Source organism: Hakea prostrata, chromosome 3 (genome assembly GCF_041222555.1).
Source record: "Hakea prostrata isolate BN-2017 chromosome 3, UWA_Hpros_2, whole genome shotgun sequence".
NCBI lineage: Eukaryota > Viridiplantae > Streptophyta > Magnoliopsida > Proteales > Proteaceae > Hakea > Hakea prostrata.
The window spans coordinates 54,896,869-54,918,590 of NC_142602.1; the positions used below are offsets into that span (position 1 = coordinate 54,896,869).

Below are 21,722 nucleotides of genomic sequence, written 5' to 3' on the forward strand. Positions count from 1 at the left end.
TTTTTTTAAAATATTTTAAATCAAATAGGTAGGATTTTTTTTAGCATTAAGATTTAGCGCCTATTTGGTCAATATTGGATCAAAGTTAAATGCTTGACTAGTCTAATTTGGCTCTGGTAAGCCTAATGAATTGAAACAACATAGAGAAGATTAACATGGCCCATGTAAAAGGATGGCACGCAAAAATTGAAAAATGGTCCAAAATTTCTGTTTTGAGCCACAAAAATAAATAAATGTAGGGCAATAAATATGGAAATTTTTTCTTGTCTGGATTGAGGTTGAATGTATGATTACAACAATACAACCTGCTCAGCCCACACAAGGTCAAGGTTTTTTTTTTTCTTTTTCGGTAGAATAGTAATAAAAGTAAGGTCAAGGTTAATTTAAGGTTTGGGCCGATTCTCACGCTAAACCCATTATAAAGCAGATTCCATGATACGTAGTAGAAATTGAACGGCCCAGATATGTTCTCAATTAATCATTTACGTGGAGCTGACCATAGGACTCTTTATATTAAATATTAAAGATCTCAAAAGTAATTTTAATGAGTTGTCAGTTGACGAACACCAACATGTCATAGTATAAAGTCAAATTTCATTAATTTTAAAAGCAAAATCTTGCATATATAATTGTAATATGTAAAACAGGGGCATGTTGGTCTTTTTCCATGTATTAGGATATGATATGTCTTATTAGTTTGTTTTAAGGGTAAGTGGGTACTTTCACTTAGTCTTGTGTCATGATATGTAATTGGGGTTTAGGGATTTCACTTTCATACGATCAAACCTCTCTCTCTCCTCATTCTCTCTTGAGTTCGGTTCTCTGGAGTTCTTGCTGGTTCTGTGTGCAAGAAGCTTGGATTAACTTCTGTTCCTTGAGTGATTTGGCTGCTCGATTGACTCTAGCAAAGGTGTTTGAACAGCTGCTGCTGTTGGAGCGTGGAAGTACTCTTGTATGCTTTCGGTTGAACGCTCAAAGGAAGAAGAAGCTGGGTTTTCATCTGTGGTTTCAGGTGTGATTGTTCCTGGTCTTGGTTCTGTCTTTCTTGTCCTTTGTATAGGTTATTGTCAATACTCTAGGGCTGTAATCCTCTCTGTTATTCTTCGATTGCATATGCTTGGTGAGAGCATATCTCATCCTTGGATGTAGGTCGAAGACCGAACCAAGTAAAATCCTTGTGTTGTGAGATTGATTGTTTCCTCTCTACTGTTCTATGATATTATCCACTGCGTAAAGGTTAGAATTCCTAACAGTTCTTGGTATCAGAGCTCGATTCTGTCACTGGCTGCAACTGTTAACCATTGATTATCTTTGATTACTCTTTTCTTGCTTCTTTTCATTAATACTTTCATCAAATATGCTTAGCAAGTGCTGCTGATTTTATTTTCACATTCGATTTCAATTTTCTGGTAACTCTGATCTCAGACCGAAACCCTAGCTTAAGGTTTTGCTAAATTGATTTAGGGCTTTACATGTAATTGATTGTGTGATGTGATTTGTAAATAAAATCTCTAATTCTTGATCTGATCTTGCAATTATTTTGGTACTGCTAACCTGTACATAGGTTCCGCCATTAGGGTTGCTTGTAAAATTTTGGGGCTTTTATGATTTGCAGGCTGCTTGTATGAAATTGGTTATAGTTTCATGTTTATAATCTGTTATTAATCAAATATTGATTCTCAGATTGTTAATTGCATATAGGTTTGAATTTTCTGATGTGTATTGTCACTTACTGTTAACATCATTCTTTATTATTATTGAAATATAATATTCATATATAGTCTTAAAGATTCTGTTATCTTGTTTCTTGTCTCAAATTTGATATTGGTTTACTATATATATTTCAGAAACTGTTATAGTTAAGTTTTGAATTTATTTAGTAGATAATATCAATTGAATTACTGGTTTACTTAATTAGATATAATTAGATTTTATATTCCTTTATTCTTTTATCATGGCCCCAACCTGGTATGAGTTGTAGAAATTTGATGGTAAGGGAGATTATATGGTATGGAAAAATAGGATGCATGCTATACTTGTACAAAACAAGTGCCATAAGGCTTTAAGGACTGATAAAGAGATCTCCTTGACCATGACTGATGAAGAAAATGAAGATATGCAAGATATGTGCTATAGCATTATCATTTTGCACTTGAGTAACACCGTGATGAGAAGGGTAAGAGAATGTAAGACGGCTGCCCAGGTTTGGCTTAAATTTGAACAATTATATATGGCTGCTTCTATTCCTAGTGTTACATTATTGAAAGAACAATTATTTAGTTTCAAGATGGATGCTTCTAAGTCTTTAACTGATAATGCAGAAGACTTTTATAAATTGTCATGTGATTTGATTGATTTGGATGAAGAGTTATCTGATAATACCCTTGCTGTCCTATTGTTGAAATCTTTTCCTGATTCTCATGTTGATGTCAAAAATGCTATAAAGTATGGTAGACAATCTATAACATTTGATGATGTGATGGAAGCATTGAAAATTAAGGATATAGAATTGAAATGTGAGAAGAAGGGAAAGCATGCTAGTGAGGGTTTGTATTAGGGGTGCAAGTTTGGCCCTGGCGGCCTTGACCCGCCCTAAGCCCGCCCTGAGCCCGAATAGGGCTTGGGCTAAAGTTTTGGCCCTAAGGGCGGGTTAGGGCCAAAATATCGGCTCCGAACTAGGGCCGGCGGGCCGGGATTACTCTCTAGCCCGCCCATCCCATCCCGGCCCGTCCCTGATTTTTGGCCCGATCTTGCCCCGATTTTGGCCCCGATCTTGCCCCGATTTTGGCCCCGATCTTGCCCGACCCGGCCCCGATTTTGGCCCCGACCCGGCCCCGATTTTGGCCCCGCCCGGCCTTGATCCTAGCCCCGTTTTGGCCCTAATCCTAGCCCCGATTTTGGCCCCGATTCCGCCCCGATCTTGACCCCGATATTGCCCCGACCCGATCCCTGCCCGTTTGAGTCTAAGACTCGGACCCTCCACCCACATTGAGAGGATTAATTGTAATACATATAGTGGATACTTGACCGTGTCAAATTTTAAAAACATGATCATGTTTTGTAGAAAATTAATAAAAATAAACTATAACCTCATTACCAATGTAATAAGCATCTATTTGATTTTGGCCCCGATCCGACCCTAATTTTGGCTCTAATCTTAATATTAATTTGACGATGATCATGTACTACGACTAGATTTTACCCCGATCTTCATACTAACATTGATATGAGTCTTGATTTTGATATTTAGTCACTTTGATCATATTAGACTATAAATTCACTTTTTATATTATTTTTAAGGTAATTTTATTTTTCCAACAAAATCATTTTTAGTTCAATAAAATATGGATTTTGTTTTTTGACTAAGGCGAGATAATATATTATAAATAATAAAAACTATTACATAAAGAATTAATATCTAACAAATCTATACCCTAACTTCTCATCATTAATATCTAACAAATCTCTTGTGATATTTCAAAAAAATTATTAAAAACATATAGCAATGTTTGTAACTAAAACATCATTTTCTTTAACTATGAAAAATACTTTTTTTTGTTGAATACTAAATTATTGTCGATTTACTTGTTAACAAGGTTTTGAATATGATTTTTTTGTATTGAATAAAGATATCAATTTATTGAGCAGTTGGAATGAAACTTACCTACCTACGGCTTAAATTCTTGACTTTGAAGATAAAATTTTCATTTATCGATTCCTTTTGAATTATGAATCTCGATGTTTCTAAGTTTACAAAAGAGTTTGTGTGACATTCTCTATAATTGACTTGACTTTCAAATATGCCTAAATTTAATTACAATTCTTCTCTCTACTTATTCTATTTCATGAATAATTTTAACTCTTTGTCTTGGAGAAAACCAAAGGAAAAACAGAATAAGAGAGAGAGAGAGAGAGAGAGAGAGAGAGAGAGAGAGAATTAAAAACCCTAGAAATTTAGAGAGAGAGAGAGAGGCAAATTAAAAACCCTAGAAATTTAGAAATTTGGATTTCTCTATTTCTCTAAAATCTAAATGGGTATAAATAGTTAAATACATATTGAATCTAAGTTTTGGATTATTTGTTGACATCTTTAATATTTTATTTTCCGAATTGAATTTGGAATTTAAGTATTTAATTACTTTAATATGTATTTTAATTACTACTGTCTTACATTTGATATTTACGACCAAAGATATGGCCAATTAAAGCTAGGGACAAGGCCAATTAGGGCTGGGCCAATCGGGGCCGGGCGGCCTGGCTCTCCCGGGCCAATTAGGGCCGGGGACGGGGCAATCGGGGCGGACGGGGCCAATTAGGGCCGGGGCGGCCATTAGGGCCAGGACGGCATCGGGGCCGGGGCGGGCGGGTCAATCGGGCTCGGGCCAATTAGGGCCAACCCATCCCTACCCGGCCCAATTAGGGCAAATTAGGGCGGGAATGGGCTTGGCTTGTGTGGACTTAGGGCCGGGGCATATTATTGGCCCGAACTAGGGCCAGGCGGGAATGGGCTCAAATTATACCATATAGGGCTGGGCTTGGGATTGCAAAAGCCCGGCCTAGCCCGGCCCAGTTGCAGCCCTAGTTTGTATGTTAACTCTAATAGTAGAGGCATGAATGAAACTAAGAAGAAGTTCAATAATATTAATAAGAAAAAGAAGAAGTTTGTTGTAAAGAATGATAATGTTAGTATAAATCAGAATTTTAATGGAAAGTCTAATAATAACAAGAGGGTTTGTTATTATTGTAAGAAAGAGGGACACATAAGAAAGTTTTGTAGAGAGAGACTTCAAAAGTTGCAAAGTGAGAATGGAAATGAGAGAATGGAGGCCACTCATGTGGTTGATGTTACTAGTGATGCACTAGTGGTTTCATCATGTAGTGATCATGATGCCTAGATCTTAGATTCAGGCTGTACCTTTCATATGACTCCTAGAAGGGAGTGGTTTATCACTTTTGAGTCTATTAGAGGTGGTAAAGTATTAATGGGTAATGATCATGCTTGTGATGTTGTGGGGATTGGATCAATAAGACTTAAATTGAATGATGGGACTGTTAGAGACTTAAAGGAGGTGAGACATGTACCTGGACTTAGGAGAAACCTGCTGTCCCTGAGTCAGCTTGATACTAGGGGTTTTCATTATACCTCTAGGGATGGTTCTCTTAGGGTTATGAGGGGTAGTAGTGTAATTCTAACTGCTGATTTGAAGAATGGTTTATACTTCTTAAATGGAAGTGTGGTTTTAGGGGCTGCATCAGTCTCTAGTGGGGTTCTTAGTGAGGTGGAGCTATGGCATAAGAGATTGGGTCATATAAGTAGTAAGGGGCTTGGACACTTGTACAAAAGTGGCCAGATAAGTCTTAAGAAATTTAGCCCTTTGACTTTTTGTGATGTGTGTGCCATGGGTAAGCTCCATAAGACTAAATTCCCTCATTCTTCATATAAAACCTCTCATGTACTTGAATATATACATTCTGATTTGTGGGGAAGTCCACATGTACCTTTATCTCTTTCTGGTGCCCAATATTTCTTGTCTATTATTGATGATTACTCTAAAAAGACATGGCTGTATTTTCTTAGGGATAAATCACCTGTCTTTGATAAGTTCCTAGAGTGGAAAATATTGGTTGAAAATCAAACTGAAAAGAAAATCAAGAAACTTAAAACTGATAATGGTCTTGAATTTGTGAATGAAAAGTTTGTGATTTTTTGTAAGGAACATAGTATTACTAGACATAGAACATGCACTTATACTCCTCAGCAGAATGGAGTGGCTGAGAGGATGAATAGGACAATCATGGATAGGGTTAGATGCATGTTGATTGAATCTGGCCTAAGTAAGAAATTCTGGGCTGAAGCTGCTAGTACAGCTTGTTATGTCATTAATAAATCTCCTTGTTCCTCTGTTGATTTTGAAACACCTGATTATAGGTGGAGTAAAGTGCATATTGATTACAATTTGTTGAAACCTTTTGGTTGTGTTTGTTTTGTTCATCAAAACAAGGGTAAACTTGAGCCTAGGGGTAGGAAGTGTATCTTCCTAGGGTATCCTTTAGGAGTTAAAGGATATAGGCTTTGGTGTTTACAAGATAAGAAAATTGTAATTAGTAGAGATGTTAAATTCAATGAACTTGAATTTCTGAAAATTGATTCATCAAGTGTTAGACCTAACTCCAATGATCTAGACAAGGCTATATTTGAGGTGGAGTTAGGGGATAAGTCTAAAACTGTGGTTGATGAATCTGATCCTAAGATTGAGGATGATGATTTGGAAGTTGGTAGTGATTCTTTTGATATTAAAGAAGAGCTTAAAGATGAGGATCCTTTAGATGGTTATTTATTGGCAAGAGATAGGTCTAGAAGAGAGATAAAGAGACCTTCTAGATATGCTAATATGTGTGATTCTAATGGGAGTCCAAATCTGATTTCTTATGCTTTAAATGTAGCTGACCAACTTGAGGGAAGTGAGCCTAGAACCTATAAAGAGTCTCTTGAATGTGGGGACAACAAGCTTTGGCTTGTTGCCATGAAAGATGAGATGGAATCTTTAATGAAAAATCAGACTTGGACTCTTGTGGATAGACCCAAAGAAAAGAAACTAATTGGTTGTAAGTGGATTTATAAATTTAAGGCTGGTATTCCTGGTGTTGAACAACCAAGGTATAAGGCAAGATTAGTAGCTAAGGGGTATTCCCAAGTTGAGGGAATTGATTATAATGAAGTATTTTCACCTGTTGTGAAACATACTTCTATTAGAGTTCTTCTTGCCCTAGTTGCTCTCTTTGATCTTGAACTTGAACAATTAGATGTGAAAACTACATTCTTGAATGGTAAGTTAGATGAGCATATTTATATGGTTCAGCCTGAGGGCTTTGTTATGAAGGGGAGTGAGACAAAGGTTTGTTTATTGTTAAGGTCATTGTATGGCTTGAAACAATCTCCTAGGCAATGGTATAAAAGGTTTGATGAATTCATGCTTAAGAATGGTTACAAGAGAAGCTCCTATGATAGTTGTATTTATTATTGTGAGTTTAGCACTAATTCTTTCATTTATCTTTTACTTTATGTTGATGACATTCTTATTGTATCAAAGGATAAATCTCAGATTTGTAAATTAAAGTCTATGTTGAAATCTGAGTTTGAAATGAAAGATTTAGGGGCTGCTAAAAGGATTCTTGGCATTGATATTCATAGAAATAGGCCTAGTGGTGTTTTGACTTTGTCTCAAGTTGATTATATTCATAAACTTGTTAACAAGTTTGGACATGATAATATTAGAACTGTTAATATTCCTCTTGGTGCTCATTTTAAGCTTAGAATGGATTCTATTGCTGCTGTAACTGATAGACCATATCAAGAATGTGTTGGTAGTCTCATGTATTCTATGGTTTGTTGTAGGCCTGATGTTGCTTATGCAATTGGTCTTATTTGTAGATACATGAGTAGGCCATGTGATTCACATTGGGATGCAATTATGTGGTTATTGAGATATCTGAAAAATTCTGCATCTTATAAAATTGTTCATGATAACTCTTGTGTTGATAAGTTAGACATTGTTGGATATTGTGACTCAGATTTTGCCTCTGATTTGGATAAGAGAAGGTCCATTACTGGATACTTGTTTACTCTTGGTGGGAATCTAGTGAGTTGGAAGTCCACCCTCCAACATGTGGTGGCTCTTTCAACCATTGAGGCTGAGTACATTGCTTTGTCTGAGGCTGTGAAGGAATGCATGTGGCTTAAGGGGCTTTTAGGGGAGCTTGGTTTTCATGACTTGCATTCTCTTGTTTATTGTGATTCCCAGAGTGCTTTATGTCTTGCTAGGAACAGTGTGTTTCATGAAAGAACAAAGCATGTTGATGTAAAGTTGCATTTTATTAGAGATATTATTGCTAAGGGTTTAGTTGATGTGTGTAAGATAGATACTTCTATTAACCCTGCAGATATTATGACTAAGGTTGTACCTGTTAATAAGTTTAAGTCTGCCTTAAACTTATTGAAATTATTATCTCTATAAATTGCTTTACATTGTTTTATATTTTGTTTGATGGGTTGTGTTCTCTCAGGTATATGCGTCGGCAAAATAACAGAGTCAAGGTGGAGAATGTAATATGTAAAACATGGGCATGTTGGTCTTTTTCCATGTATTAGGATATGATATGTCTTATTAGTTTGTTTTAAGGGTAAGTGGGTACTTTCACTTAGTCTTGTGTCATGATATGTAATTGGGGTTTAGGGATTTCACTTTCATACGATCAAACCTCTCTCTCTCCTCATTCTCTCTTGAGTTCGGTTCTCTGGAGTCCTTGCTGGTTCTGTGTGCAAGAAGCTTGGATTAACTTCTGTTCCTTGAGTGATTTGGCTGCTCAATTGACTCTAGCAAAGGTGTTTGAACAGCTGCTGCTGTTGGAGCGTGGAAGTACTCTTGTATGCTTTCGGTTGAACGCTCGAAGGAAGAAGAAGCTGGGTTTTCATCTGTGGTTTCAGGTGTGATTGTTCCTGGTCTTGGTTCTGTCTTTCTTGTCCTTTGTATAGGTTATTGTCAATACTCTAGGGCTATAATCCTCTCTGTTATTCTTCGATTGCATATGCTTGGTGAGAGCATATCTCATCCTTGGATGTAGGTCGAAAGACCGAACCAAGTAAAATCCCTGTTGTCACATCCACCCAGCCGGTACCCCATTTGGAATACCCGGGATGTGATCCACAGTCCAAGGATCAATGATCTGAGGTCCATGCCTCCCACATACACGGTAACACAATCATGACCAGTAATAATCAATGGTAAAAACAACTAATATCAAGTATCATGAATAAGACAAAATTAATTAAATCAGAGTGCGGAATATAGATAATAAATAAGGTATGATCAAAATCATAAAGGGTGAGAAGGTATGGTAGCCACCCTCTTAGAGCAGCGGAAAAGTATTAAATCAAGTTAGTTACATATCCAAGTATCACCGAATAATTCAAGACAAGTTAATTACAAAATCTAAGGTTCCACAAATACACCGGGAATGGGGCACTATGCTAGGGTTTCTTCTATACTAATGGTAGTCTCCTCAACGGTGCGGATGAAGTAAACCCCTGCGCTGCCGCTCCCGCCACCGTGGGGCTAACCTTGGTGCGAATAATAATCCTCCTCGGCTCCAATATCGAATCCTCACCGCGCCATTATCCGGAGGGTAGTATGTGGAATCATGTTCGCCTCATAGGAGGTGCCATCGTAATCTTCGGTACTGGAATGTAATCTAAAACATTTGCACAAAGGGATGAGTTCGAAGAACTCAGCAAGGAGTTATTCCATAATTAGAAATCATACACATTCGGAACATATAATAATGCAATGGGATATGGAACATATGATGCGGATATGAGCCTAACTCTATGAATGCTGGTCTCTAGGTAGACATGCTTTAGTCATAGCACCGTACTTCTCGGGTCGTCGCTCTCCCATTTCCATATCTTGGGAATGCCCGGGAAGATCTGTAAAGTCATCAAAAACCATGGTAAGGGGAATCGGTCACCGCACTCTCACATCACCATTTGGTCAGGATCTGGCGCATGTCACGGTGAGCCTGTCCAATGCAAGTCATCTACTCGGTCGGTCAAGTTAGATTCGGATCGTCAATTCCTCGCCCGCGATCCTTTCTCGTATCCTTCACACTAGAGTCAGCGAAATCCCGGTTTCGGACTCATCAACCCTATTGGTCATCCACATATAGTAACGGGAGCTCTCCGTCCTCTCACGGATTGGTTACCGGTCTTGAGCGCCCGTGAGCCCAAGTCTATCCATATGCAACTCTACCAATAAATGGCCCCTTTCGGGTATCCGTAGCATGGTTTATGTCCCCTACCGGATTGGCTACCGGCCTAGAGCGCCCATCCAACCATACACTACCACGGGTTGTTCGGTCTCAATGCCCTTCCGATTCGGGTCGACACGACAAGGATGAACCTAGCCACACAACTAGACACTCCTATGTATGTCATCCAATAACTCGGGAGAGTGTCGATAGGCACCATCGGAGAACATCCCATACTATTCCCTTCGATGTCCAAGGACGAGTGTCGGTGGGACACCCTCCAATCCCAAGTCATCGTAAGCAATCACACATCGATCTCATCATTTCTCATGCATCCAATGCATATTCATAATAGTACTCAAATCATGATATTAAAACGAATCATTATAAACATAAGCAAATCAAAATGATAGAGTAACACAACAAATGTATAAAGATTTAAATGTTCTTGTTCTAACACATATGTATCAGTATCATAATGATTGATAGAAATTTAGGATTTCATTCTTTGAACAAAGCATAGTTCAATATTTAATGACTTATATGTTTATGGATATAACCATCCTTACCTTGGATGAGTTGATGATGAATTGAGAATACCAAGAATAGTCCAATAGAAGTGTTAAGGCCCTAAACAAACATCAATAATAAGTTAGGAAAGAAGTCGGGAAGATCGGATGTCATTTGAGTCAAAACTGACCAAGGTTGCTGTCAGCAACAACTTTGGTCGATGGTTTTGGTCGATGGTATCGACCAAAATGATCGACCAAAATGATCGACCAAAATGATCGACCAAAATAATCCTCGGGCAGAATAGTGGATTTTAGGGATTTTGGTCCGAAATGAGTCTTCCGGTGTTCGGATCAATCTGAAACTTGGAGGCATACTTAACAACAGTAGTAGGACACTATAAATCAAGGAATTAACCCAATCCAATGGTCTAATTAAAAAGCCCCAATTTGAGCTATTAAGTTCAAGTGATAAACATCATGGCATGAGTTGGAATTGATTGCATTGATGAGAAATAGCATGCAATAGCTAGGGGAACTAATAGAAATTCGATTGGAATTATATGGCAATGCTAAACATGGACATAATACACTCTATAGCTCAGTTTGATATCAAATGGTATGATGTTAATAGGTAAATCATGGAATAAATATGCTAGGCATGAGATATAAGCATTAGCATCAATGAATGGCTAAGGGAATCATGGATTGAGCATGAGTAGGCACTTGGAGTGGTGGTTGCAAGGTTGCAGCACCATTCCAAATGTCCCATCAGCAAGATGACAATAGGAAAGAGTAGGAAATGGTAGGATAGAGAGTGGAATGAAGAGTCATACCTTAGTGTAGAAGATGAAGGCAAGAATCAATGATAAACTAAGTGTCTTTGATGAGATACCCTTCACACTAACCAAGGAGCTGCTTTGGGAAGCTCTCCCCCGTTCCCGTGAGAAAAATGATTGCAAAAGGCTCAAGGCTCGAGGTCATATTAAATAGAAAAGGAATATTCCATGGAATCATTAACTTGGCGTGGGACATTTTGGTCGATGGTCCTTGGTCGATGGTATCGACCAAAATGATCGACCAAAAATGTTTTCAGCAGAAAACTCAGGTTTAGAACAACAACTTCAAGTAGGGATTTGAAAGGCTATACAAGGTCAAATTGAGTGAGGTTTTCTTCTACAATTCAATCAAGAAGTCTAGTTTCGGGGAATACCTTCGGATTGTGCATAGGAGGTCATTTGGTACATCAACCATATTAATCTTCTCTGATGCGCAGACTTTCCTTAAACACTGACAATGCATTTAAGCAAGGGGTATCATTGTCAATGTCCATGGGCTCGGTCTCCGAATCATGATCATCAATCAAAATGGTCCATAAATCTCTTCTTCCACCGCTTCGGGTCCTCGGACCTGAATACAATAGTGGATCCGGGTCAGGGTCAAGGTTTGAATAGGGCTGGATATTACACCTGTGTTGTGAGATTGATTGTTTCCTCTACTCTGTTCTATGATATTATCCGTTGCGTAAAGGTTAGAATTCCTAACAATAATTAAGGGTGTCAATTGCGTACCGAAACCGTACCAAATCGAGTTATCCAAAACCGCACCGTATCGTTCAAAATTCAGTACGGAACGTACCGAAACCGAATTTCTTCGGTATGGTTCCGGTGTCCAGTACTCATACGGTTGGTATGTACCGAAATCGTACCAAATTAGTACCGTATCAAATTAAAGGATATAAATTTTAATTTTACAATTAAAACACTTTACCTTTACCCTATCCTTAATTCCTTATTTCAATTTTTCGTTTCATCATTCACTCCTCTTATTTACTTGTTTTGTCTTTATTAATTAGATTTACTTGTTTTATTTCTGTTAATTTCAAATTCTATTGATTGCTTGATCACAATTTTATTAGGTACTTGATGAACTAATGACAACAGTGGCATAAATTCATTCGTACCAAAATTATATAGCACTAAATACCGTGTTTAAACGTTTTTTCGTACCGATTTAATACCGAAACCGTACCGTACCGATTTAAATTCGGTACGTTACGGTTCTGATTTTCGATATTTAAAGTTGGTACTGTACCGATTGACACCCTTATAAATAACCCTGAAAGATGACTCAATTAGTTAAAAAACTAACACCTCTAAGTAGGAGGTTAGAATTTTGACCCCATCTCCCATACGTATAATCATCCAAGCAAAAAAAAAAAAAACCACATATATAATATAATAATAATCACTATCGAGGGTTGTTTAGTTGGTACATGAATATAAAGTTACCAATTCTTAAAAAAAGAAAAAAGAAAAAAGAAAAAATTGTAATAGCCTTCTTTATCTAGTAAAGCAAAATTTCAATAAAAAACGAAGAAAAAAAAGGGGAGAAGATCTCGACAGCTCAAGCGTCACTTGCGTTATTGTAAGATAATTAAGTTATATATCATAACGGCTACATTTATTTCAAATTTCAAAACGCGCCCTCCTTGTCTGGTCCACCCAGAACTTTTAGTTCTTCTCTTTGGTTTCTAAAATCAGCTCCTTCTTTCGTCCCATTTTAATTGTTTCAAGATCTTTTCCACCTAACATTCTTCATTTCTTCATAGAGCAAGAATCCTGTCGTTTTCTTTCTGGGTTTTCTTCAATGGCACCTACACCTTCATCTAAATCCGTCCACGGACAAACAACTCCAATAAGAACACCTCAGTCGAAGTATCGCCCAAATCCACTTCATGTAAAAATCACTCACCCATCTTCGAATCCAACCTCTGCAGCTAAAGAAAACCCACCTGCAGAGCATCCAATCGAAGTCATTGGTCGAATACGAAACTACCCACACCGGAAAGACAAGCCTGTTTCAGCATTGCATCTCTCTTCCGACAAGAGTGTTCGGGTACGAACTGATATAGGCTACAGAGATTTCAGTCTTGATGGTGTTTCTACATCAGAGGAAGAAGATCTCGATGGGTTCTACAAAAGATTTGTGGAATCGAGGATAAATGGAGTCAAATTGGGGGCCAAATGCACAATCATGATGTATGGTCCAACGGGTTCTGGCAAGAGCTACACAATGTTTGGGTGCCCAAAGCAGCCAGGGATTGTGTACAGAGCTCTGAGAGAGATTCTTGGTGAAGGGAATGAGGAAAAAGAAGAAAGCGGTTGTGGTCAGCGTTTGGGCTTCGGAACATTTGTTCAGGTATCAGTTTTGGAGATATACAATGAGGAGATTTATGATCTGTTATCAAATAACAATGGCGGAGGATTGAACCTTGGATTTAGCAGGGGAAACGCTTCAAAGGTAAGTTACTAAATCTACAGAATACAAGGAATTCTTGTGTGATTAATGCCAATGTACCATGTTTGTTGTGATGATTCTTGTGCTATTATCAGTTTGGTTATGTGTTTTTTGAGTTCCAGGTGAGACTTGAAGTCATGGGGAAGAAAGCAAAGAATGCAACTTTTATCTCTGGACATGAAGCTGGGAAGATAACTAGAGAGGTTGCAAATGTAGAAAAGAGAAGAATTGTCAAAAACACTAATTGCAATGAAAGAAGCTCCAGAAGCCATTGCATGGTTTGTCATTTTAGCTGCATTTTCTATTTACGGTTTTATCTTTTAATAGTTTAGCTGCTATGTTAACATTTATCTCATAATATCTTTGGTAGATTGTCTTGGATGTTCCGTCTGTGGGAGGAAGATTGATGCTTGTTGACATGGCTGGTTCCGAAAACATTGAGCAGGCTGGCCAGATTGGATTTGAGGCAAAGATGCAGGTAAGATTATATTATCTTATACTTTAATTACAATCACAAGACTCATAAGTCCAGGATATGCTACTTTTATTAATCATGATATGAATTTCAATAGCTTATGCGGTCGTTTCTCAATTGATCGCAATGACTTACCTATGCTTGATGGCTAATTTATTCCTTTCATGAGTTAACAGACAGCAAAGATCAACCAAGGAAATATTGCCCTGAAGAGGGTAGTTGAATCCATAGCAAATGGTGATTCTCATGTTCCGTTTAGAGATAGCAAGCTAACCATGCTTCTGCAAGTAATTTAGCTTTCCCCTTGTGATTGATTTCTTCATTTTGAGAGAAACAGCAAATGTAATTTATGCCTGGCTATTACTGTGCCTGTTTTTTTTTTTTTCTAGGATTCTTTTGAGGATGATAAATCAAAAATCTTGATGATATTGTGCGCAAGTCCTGATCCGAAGGAAATCCACAAGACAATTTCCACCCTGGAATATGGGGCAAAGGCCAAGTGCATTGTGCGTGGCTTTAATACACCAACCAAGGACAAATGTGGTGCTGAGGATGCCACATCTGCTGTAGCTTTAAGTTCACAGGTTGCAGCCATGGATCAGTTTATTTTGAAGCTACAATTGGAGAACAATCTTAGGGAGAAGGAACGTCGTGAAGCAGAAAAAGAGCTATTGAGAAAAGAAGAAGAAATCGCTGCTCTAAGGGCTAAACTGGAGTTAGTTGAAGGGAGGGATTCTGGACTGACTGAAGAAGAGATCAATGTGAAGGTCAATGAAAGAACTCAGTTTTTGAAACTTGAGTTGGAGAAGAGGCTGCAGGAGTGCCACCAAAAGGCAAATGAGTTTGTTGAAATCGGTAAGAAGAGAATGGAAGAGAAAATATTGCGACAACAGCAGGAGGTTGAGATGCTGAGACGGCGGTTGGAGGAAATTGAAACTGCACTTAGTAGTTCAACAAATAGCAGTGCTGATGAGCATAGTTTACAAGACATGGATGAAAGCAGCCTTGTGAAAAGACTAAAGGAGGTTTATTCAGATGGAGACCATGGAATGGAGAAATCCATGGACTTGGATATAGGGGACAGGCAACCAATTGCTCATGAAGTGAAAGAGATAGGTGGCATTGTACATCAAACTGACAACTTTAGTTACCACACACAGTCTAAGGTTCATTGTTGGAATGCTGCAGAAGAGGAAGCAGATGATGATATGATTGTCACACCAAAATTTACTGAGAAAGTATGTTTGAGTACTGTGTTTGAAGAGGAAAATGAGGGACGAGACAGAGAGAATGTAGATGATGATGAGGTGGAGAAAGAAATAGTAGAGGAAACAACTGTAAATTTAAGCCCAATTGATGTCTCTAGTCAACAGATCAATCTCAACAAGGGGTGTTATTCCGTCAGTGCAGAGAAGCTGGTACCAGAACTAATTAGTAGCAGTAATTATAGAGACAAATTTGATTATAGCAGAAATAGAAGTGAAGACAAGAATGTGAGTCCAGGAGCACTGGGTGAATTGGAAAGTACAAGAGAGGTAGTCTACGATAGAAGAACAAGAATCCAAAACATTTTCCTGCTTTGTGGGAACCACAGAGAGCTTGCACAACATGTCAGAAATGCAACACCTTATCCTAAAAGACCCCTACCTTCTGACATCCAATCATCTCCTGTGACAAAAGCTGATGATGAATCAGTTAAAATGTGCTCTCTTTCCAACAGGATATCAGAGCATCAAACTGTTCGTAGGCCAGAGTTTGGGTTAAGTGATCAAGTTCTAGCTGATGTAACAGATAAAAACGTCATGCGAACACCGAATCCAACTCCTGAAGCAAAGCCACCTGCAACACTTAAATTTGTGGAGGAGAAATCAACAGAAGCTGTCCCACTGAATACAAATCGGTGGCTACCTTGTGAAGTTGCCCAGGACTCAAAGGAGAACAACAGGCCAGAAGACAGAAACACAGATGGTCTCCTTGAGGTGTATGTGAAATGGGAAGCCTCAAAGGAGAATTCTGGGAAGTTCATTAAGAAGTTTAAGATTGTAAAGGATTCCAGCCTCGCAGATCTGCGGAAGTTGATTGAGACCCATCTTGTGGAGGACAACACTACCAAGCAAGGATTCACATTTCTCATGCTTGGGGTATGTATTTTGAGCTTGTTGCAGCACATTAAACTGTTCAAAATTTCATGCTGTTTATACCATACTCGATATGCTTAGACATGGGGGGGAATCAGTTGAACCACTAAAAACATGCAGTACCAAATTTTATTATGCTTTCTTTTAGGCTTTTAAGATGTCATGCATATGGATAATCTGTTCTAACTGTGGTATATAAATGTTGTCTATGCTTTGTTATGGGTTCTTACAGAAAATCTGTGTTTTGTGTGCAGGATCCTACAGGTGCTCCAGTTGTGAAAGAGAAAGAAGAAACAATTCAAGCAAGCAAACTCCCTGTTTGCAACAATCAATTGCACGGCCACTTGGCTTGCTTGCGTCCAGTCAAGGCAACCCAAGAGACTAACCTTCTTCCCTTTAGCTCGCTGGAGAATAAACTTCCACATGTACTTCAAAATGTGCTTCCTGTATAAGAATGTGTTACTTGTATAAGAGCCCCTTTCCCCCACATCATTTGTTCTGTGTTTTGAAAAGCCAGTATGCTCTCTCCAAGGGGTTTGTTGGATGACCCTGATTTTGTTTCCAATTTTTACCATCAATGTATGTTGTTTCTCGTTTATTCAATTTTATTGTGAAATTCATCCAGAAAAAAATTTCTGTACAAAAGTTGATTTGGGTTAGTCTTGGGGTCTGATACTGCAAGACCTGGTCATGAATGAGAGATGATGCATTCCGCACCAATAATGAACTTTGATCATCAGATGATTTCTTCTGTAAATTATTTCTTTCACGAGCTTAAAGCTGAGCAAGTCACAAATATAATTTTCAGGCCAGAAGAGATCATACAGAATAACCATTGCTTATAGAAGCAATTAGAATTAACAATTTCCTCTTCATATTATGCAGTGGAGAAAGTTAAACCAATTTATTTTACTTGTGAGCTGCGATTTCGAATTGACAAAGCAAATAAAATATTGATGGATCTGGTGACAAACAATAATGAATAATCCAGAGACTAACAATCCTAATTAAAAGTATAATATTAAATGTGCTAACTTGGTCCTTGAATTACAACTTTCCTTACAAATTTCGGATTCAAGAACAAATTTTACAACTAAATATTAAAAATTTACATTGAAACAGGACAAGATATTTAAGTTGTCAATCAGACTTCATGAAGAAGCTCCAGGAATAAGAATCATTATCACACATATTGCATTCCAATGAAGCAAGGATAAGCAAGTCGCATTTTGGTGAAGCCAGGATCCACAGGCATGGTGAGTAAACCACAACTAGCAGGAGGCATGAATGAAGCAAGTACCATGCGACGAAGAATTAGAGGTGGTACTAGCGTTGCTGGCTTAGAATCAATATCGAGTCCAAACAGAATACCATCAGCTCTTTCAACTTTTTCAGTGCCTTTTGGGACAATTTTCTGAAAAAGTTTCCAAGTCAACAGGCTATCAGAACCAGCACAGTGAGCATTCCCAGCTCTACGTTTCACTCCATATGTTGCAGCCACACGTTCCAAACCACCATATACACCATTATAGAATTTAATAATCTGTTTGAGGTCATAAACTCGCACCCCAAAATACAAATTCATAAGAGTGTAAAAGCCAACAAGATCATCTGGTAATGGCTTCCTTGTAAGAACTTTCAGCAGATAAGCAAAATCATATGCGCCATGAAAGGTAATCCATCTAAACCAATTTGTACGGTGAAACACCAAACCAGATGAAAACAACAACTTACAGAAATGTAAAGAATCAATCCCCTCTCTTCTGTTCTTCTCAAAATCTATACCTTGTTTCTTGAGAAGTTCAATGGAATCTGATGAATATCTGTCACTTGAAATATCAAAATCTTTGAAGTTGAACTGCCAAACCACACGATGACCTCCAAATGCAGGGATATCACCGTTCAAACTAGTAATAGTGATCCCAAGTTGAATGAGGTGGAGTGAATCTACATTGGCCTTCATAAGTTTATAACGCTCAGATGAACTCATGCTGTGGTTGGGTTTGTTCGGATGAATTATAGTTCCAGGAAACTCAGTATCTATGGAAATAAACGGACAGAAGTTGGTAGCCGCTCTGATCCGACTGAACTCATACTCGAGATTATGAGTCCATACATTCACGATCTCAACATTTTCATCCCAAAGGTTCTCCGGATACACCACCCTGTTACTCGCTTCCTGCGTCTTCATGAGAGCTAACTCTACTGTTCAGACCAGAAGAAACTAACTCTACTGTTCAGTCTTCAGTGAGCGAGTGAAGCAATTTGAGACAGAGAGATAGGAGTGTGTTAAAAACTTAAAAAATGAGCAGGAGATCGTTTCGTTTCGTTGAGTATTTAAATAGAAAATAAAGCAGGTTTTTTTTTTCCAAATCGCAATAGGATTTAGCAAACGACTTTTAAAAGTCCTTCGCTGAATCCTATTGAAAAAAAAAGAAAAAGAAAAAAAAAACCTGCTTTATTTTCTATTTAAATACTCAACGAAACGAAACGAAAAAAAATTAAAAATATTATCCAAAAAATCCTTTAAAATATCACAAACATAAATGTTTACTTTTTTGGATAAAATACAAATATATATATATATATATACTAGTAAAAATGTGCACGTGCAAATGCACGTCACTTATTGTGTTGTATATATAATAAGTGAAGCCCATTTATGCTTAATTTATAGGTCTTATTCAGGAAGCCCGAAAACTTTAATGGGTCTTAGTCATTTGTGAAGCCCATTTTCTTCCCAATGTTGGTCGAGTAGAGTTATTGATCTGGTCGAGCAGCGTCCTTCCAATGTCGGTCGAGCAGAGTGATTGTGATCGACTCATAGGTTTCTAGTATAGTAGTCTTTTAGACTTGTATATCTAGACCTCTTTCGTCGAGCATGGCTACTTGTCACTTTTTAAACCTTTTATGCTTTGTGTACGAGGAGGTCGAGATGTGAGATGTTTATATCTCTCTCTACTCCCCCCGAGCATGATAGGTCAAGTGTTTGTATATAAGACTTTTGTTGTTAAAGCTAAATATATTGTTGTTGCTGAATTCTAGTGTTAGCTGACTTAAGAGTAATATTGCTTGATATTCCACATTCAACTCTAGGTTGTATATGGCGAATAATCCCGATCATGCATTAAATGTAAAAAGAATTTCTGCAAATTGAAGATCAGCAAAAGAAATAATGACAAGAAATCTCTGATATAGAGTCATCTTCTTTGAAGAAGGTGATAACATCTCTTGAAGAATCTTTGCTGTTAGAACGAGAACTCCGCTTTGAGAATTGTTGCTTGCATTGAAGAAACAATAATTGAATTTTCGAATGCTCGTCACTTGTTTTGAGTGAAAAATAGCACATCATAGATATCCAGGGTAGATTGGTTCGTGCAGGTAAATGGCTTGATGAGATGGGAGAGAACGGTACTCTCTGTGCTCTTTCTCACTGCTTTGATATAGAGTCATCTTCTCTAAAGAAGGTGATAACATCTTTTGAAGAATCTTTGCTGTTAGAACGAGAACTCCGCTTTGAGAATTGTTGCTTGCATTGAAGAAACAACAATTGAATTTCCGAATGCTCATCTGCTTCGTCTGCGGTTCAAGAACGCTCACAAATCCGCTAATGGCGTCACGGCCAAATTATTGCTATGAAGCTTAATGCCCTTTTCCATGCTCGGTAGAACATGCTTTCTTTCTTTTTTTACTCAAAGAGACTGAATGAATCCAATGATATGAATGTAATGGCGGATCAATAAACACCCTGACTTTTTGAGAGCACTCTTCAATTTCCACACAAGGAAAAATGTAAATGAACTGCCCCTCATTGAGCATCGCTGCTTCTTCAAACGCCTCGGTGGTGGCGTCGCCGTTGAGATAACCAGGTTTGACGTTGAAGGCAAGTTTGCAGAAACTTCATGAATATATCTTTGTTGGAATCCAGTACCTCCAATGCATCTCGGAATTTCTTAGACTGGCGAAGTTTTTCATGTGTGGCCAGACGTTTTGCCTCAATGAATTTCTGACGAACAACAACCATAAAGTTTCATTATATTTCTTCTTCTGTAGAGATTTATCTTGAAATTCTTTCTTAGAGGCTGCTACTGTAGTAGTTCCGGTGTTATCTGAATCAGATCTGCTCTATAGTGAAGTTCGAATGCTAGCAAGCCCTCCATACCGTCGCCTGGCTCTTGGGTCCTTGAAGAGACATTAGAAAAGCTGCGCGCTGTAGATCAAAGGTCGTGCATCTTGCAGTTGAAATGCCTCACAAGGGAGTCTTACGGTTGAGATAACATGATATAAACGGGCTTGGTTGCAGAAAAATTAAAAGCATTGTAACTAAGAAGACCCACCACTGTGAAAAGGATTTTGCCACATAGGCACTACTCCAAACAGCCAACGGTTAGATTTAAATTTTTATGCTTAAATTAAATCTTCACCGTCCATTATAGGCATGTGTAATAAATACCAACTTAAGTGATACTAAACCGAATTTTTCACCTAACTCAAATGGTTCAGGCGACTCAAACCCATGCTAATGGACCAAAGGAATCATTTGAGAGGTGGATTCTGTCTTCAACCTTTGGAAAGGTTCAACCAACAGGAAGAACGAGAAAATTTTTCCAAGTGATTCCGGGAGAAATGCCTCCCTTTCCCCGGCTCTGGAGCAGTTCTACCATCACTGGCTTAAATATAGACTAAATTACAGAATGTGAAACAGAAACTTATGCACCAAGAAATAGTAGGATTCTCTGGAAGATATAATCAAGTCACTAACAGAGCATCAATAAACAAACCCAACTCTCAATGGGCATTTAAATAGGAGTGGAACTAAATTCTTGGAAAGATTAACAAAATCTGATCAATCAAGCACTAAAAGAAACACTTGAAACACAAAATACGAGTAGCATCTTTGACATTTTTGTATAATTTGATGGATTCTGGATGACAAACAGATGTCTAACTGTTCATACAAAATATATATATATATATATATATATATATATATATATATATATATATATATATATATATATATATATATATATATATATATATATATAGAAGATGTAAAACTCAGTAGTAGCCTTATTGGGAAAAGGGTAACCAAGTACAATTGTGCTTTTTCTTTTTGTATACAGATCATGGTATGAAGCCTCTATGGATCTTGAATGCTGCAAGGAGAAGATGGAAATAGTTTATAATCCAAGAACTGCTCTGGAGCAGTTCCATCATTTCTGTTTCCAAGCTTGCTTTTTGGTTGTTTGAGCCGCAAGAAGATTCAGATCAGCGGCAAGAACAGGTCTACATGATGTAATATAAGGCTTTGCAATGGATGCAAGTGATTGATACGAGCAACCGGTAGTTGAAGAGCCAGTGAACAACCAAGAAAATAATTCTGCTGCAGTGATGCGCTGTTACCAGTCGTGTTGATTGGTTCTTGGTAGCAACAAGGTTCAGATTGGCAGTGAGAATAGATTCAGTAGTACTTGGTGCCGCAATATCTGCAAG

At 37.9% G+C, this 21,722-nt stretch overlaps 1 protein-coding gene, 1 non-coding gene and 1 pseudogene across 2 annotated transcripts; 2 read left to right on the forward strand and 1 right to left on the reverse strand.

Annotated features, from left to right (window-relative positions):
- The first annotated feature begins 109 nt into the window (after positions 1 to 109).
- Positions 110 to 208, forward strand: LOC149022524 (U6 spliceosomal RNA). The gene has a single exon (XR_016172689.1). It is a non-coding gene; the product is annotated as a U6 spliceosomal RNA (small nuclear RNA).
- A 12,601-nt stretch (positions 209 to 12,809) lies between these two features.
- LOC149022525 (kinesin-like protein KIN-10A) lies at positions 12,810 to 16,858 on the forward strand. The gene is made up of 6 exons (XM_089150593.1): positions 12,810 to 13,616; positions 13,736 to 13,891; positions 13,984 to 14,091; positions 14,265 to 14,375; positions 14,478 to 16,229; positions 16,481 to 16,858. The coding sequence occupies exons 1-6, from the start codon at positions 12,963 to 12,965 to the stop codon at positions 16,676 to 16,678; spliced, it is 2,979 nt and encodes a 992-aa protein (XP_089006719.1). The 5' UTR covers positions 12,810 to 12,962; the 3' UTR covers positions 16,679 to 16,858.
- A 551-nt stretch (positions 16,859 to 17,409) lies between these two features.
- On the reverse strand, positions 17,410 to 18,417 carry LOC149022526 (putative CCR4-associated factor 1 homolog 11 pseudogene; annotated as a pseudogene).
- Positions 18,418 to 21,722: the final 3,305 nt, after the last annotated feature.